We start from the raw sequence: 2,950 nt of genomic DNA on the forward strand, positions 1-2,950 counted from the left end.
GACTGTACACGTGTTTGCAAGCAAAGAAGTAATTCTGTGCGCGGGTGCTATCGGATCGCCGCAATTGTTGATGCTATCCGGTATTGGACCAGCAAAACACCTAACTGAATTGAACATTAACGTCATTCACAACGCACCAGTTGGCGAAAACCTTATGGACCATGCAGCCTTCTTTGGCATGACGTGGACAATAAACAGACCGATAGATATAAAAGATTATATAATAATGAATCCCATTAATTCATACGTGACAGAATATTTAATAAATCGAACCGGACCTTTTACGATTCCGGGAGCGGTTGAGGCTCTCGGTTTTGTCAACACAAAAAATCCAGAAAAACGTAACGATTTACCAGATATCGAATTACTTTTTCTTAGTGTAACATTGAAAGATATATTTTCACCGAGGCTATTCAATTTGAAGGACTCAGTATATCAGGAATGGGTCAAGTACGGTAACGTTAATGGCTGGACTGTTGTGCCAATATTGTTGAAACCAAAAAGTCGTGGTAGATTAACGTTGTTAGCTAACGACGTTAATATTAAACCAGAAATCGTACCGAACTATTATGATGATCCAGACGACGTCAGGACAATGATAGCCGGCATTAGAACTGCGTTAAGAGTTGGTCGAACAAAGGCAATGCGTGCGTTCGATTCTCAATTATTAAATATTACTTACATAGAATGCAAAAATTACGAGTATGATTCCGATGCTTATTGGGAATGCATGATAAGGCTATTATCTTCCACACTCTATCACGCTTCCGGCACTTGTAAAATGGGATCTCGTGAAGACCCGACTGCTGTCGTGGATCCCAAATTAAAGGTATTTTCTTGAGAAAACGCAGTAGAGTATTTAAGCAAAATATAGTAAACAGTATAACATATGTTTTTATGAGTTAATTCATATATAATATTTTGTATAGGTGATCGGTGTTCAGGGATTACGAGTAGTAGATGCATCTATCATGCCCGAAATTATATCAGCGCATACAAATATACCTGTTTATATGATTGCCGAGAAAGCCGCTGATATGATAAAAAAAGAATGGAATTTCTTGGAAAAATCATAATAATAATAATAATAAACTTTTATGAGAGAAGTAATACATCATATTATTATATTTTAACTAGCACTTTGTCATGACGACAATTCTAAGTGCATATGTGGCATTTGCTGAATGTTTTTTAAAAGCAATTATATTTAAATAGAAAATAAAGTATTAATTAATTTATATTTTATATGTGAAATGTATCTATATATGTAGAAGGAAGTATTCAAGAACACACAAAAATATTAATTCTGATGTTGTAAATTTTGAATTTGGCAAATTAATAAAAAACTTTTTTAAAGAAATAAAATATAACATTGCAAATAAGCGTATATAATGTACATACTTGTATAATGTAAAAATGTTTTCGAAACAAATAATGAAATATATTAAAGGAAAACCATCATAAACCTCAATTATTCAAACCACATATAAAAGGCTTTTAAAATCTGATTGAGCTTCAATATTGTTCATTGTCTGCAATTTAATTAACTGTATTTTGCGTATTTTACATATGGAATAGCTGTCATATAATACTAAATACTTACATTTTTATAGTTTCGATAAATATCAGTGTTAATATAATAATGAGCAATTTTTAATTATAAACGAATTTGATATTAATTCATTTAACGATACACATATAGCACGCACGGCTATATGTATGTAAAAATAAGATTAAATAGCTTATTATATTATCCTTTTGTTCAAACAGGAAAAATCTGCGACACAGAATATTAAGTCATATGCAATTGTATCTGTATTACGTAGAAGAATACTAAAAATTATTTCGTCAAGAAATTTAGAAAGATATTTTAGAAAGACATACAAAAGATATTTTACATAGGTTTTATCAAAAATATTATTTTAACAAATAAAAATTGTCCAAAAATAAATATGAGATCATACAAGTTGCCAAGTATTTGATTAGACACAAAAAAATTTTTTAATAAACCGTTTAACCATCCAAAAGTATATGCCGCAAAAGTTTAATGCCATTATCTTTTCAAATATTTTTAAGTTTCATAAAACAGGCTTAATGTGATTAAAATGACCAATGGGATCATAATGAAAAACTTGGCGTGCCCGCATTTTATATACATCTTATTAATTAAATATTAATGCAATCCAAGCAGACAAATTTTTGCTTCACTATGATCCCATTGGTCATTTTAATCACTTTAAGCCTGTTTTACGGAACTTAAAAATATTTGGAAAAACAATGGCATTAAACTTTTTCAGCATATATTCTTGGATGGTTAAACAGTTTATTAAAAAAATATTTTTATTTCTATGGCTAATCAAATACTTGTACGATCTCATATTTATTTTTGGACAATTTTTATTTGTTAAAATAATTTTTGGTTTAGGAAAGATGTAACGTACGATACTTTTTTTTATATTTGGCGTACTCTTTTTCTTTTTGTAAAAAAGAGTTTTGATAGGATAGTCCTTACACAGAATAACGGAAAAAGTAACAATAACGGAAATATTTGCAAACCTTTGTATTGTATTTATTTAATTAACAGATATGAAATTGTTACTTTCTAAGAAGCGAGAATTATTTACGTCACGTCATAAAACATTAAACATTTCTTAATGTAATGAATTTTCAAATTCTTGTATTTTTATTATTGATATTTTATGTACACCGCGAATGTGTGATTTGGTAACAATTACACGTCAATCGCTAATGCTAGATTCAGCAATCGATTAGCAGTACCCAGGGCCGCGTAATTGAAAAGAATAACCACTCGCAAAACTTTAAAATAAAAAAATTCTCTTATAATTTGTAAAATAAATTCGTTATATCATACATCGTTAAAAAGAATGCTACAACTTTTATCATATCGAAATTACTTTGCAAAAGTTAAGTATGTCTCTGAAGAGCACAC

The 2,950-nt window shown here is 29.6% G+C and overlaps 1 protein-coding gene across 1 annotated transcript; it reads left to right on the plus strand.

Annotated features, from left to right (window-relative positions):
* Positions 1–7: 7 nt before the first annotated feature.
* Positions 8–1,258, plus strand: LOC105461863 (glucose dehydrogenase [FAD, quinone]-like; the record flags this gene model as incomplete). Its single annotated transcript, XM_011708370.1, has 2 exons — positions 8–829; positions 930–1,258. Coding segments are annotated over 2 exons (969 nt in total), but the record flags the coding sequence as incomplete, so codon positions are not given.
* Between the last annotated feature and the right edge of the window lie 1,692 nt (positions 1,259–2,950).

Source organism: Wasmannia auropunctata, unplaced genomic scaffold (genome assembly GCF_000956235.1).
Source record: "Wasmannia auropunctata unplaced genomic scaffold, wasmannia.A_1.0 LD276224.1, whole genome shotgun sequence".
Lineage (NCBI taxonomy): Eukaryota > Metazoa > Arthropoda > Insecta > Hymenoptera > Formicidae > Wasmannia > Wasmannia auropunctata.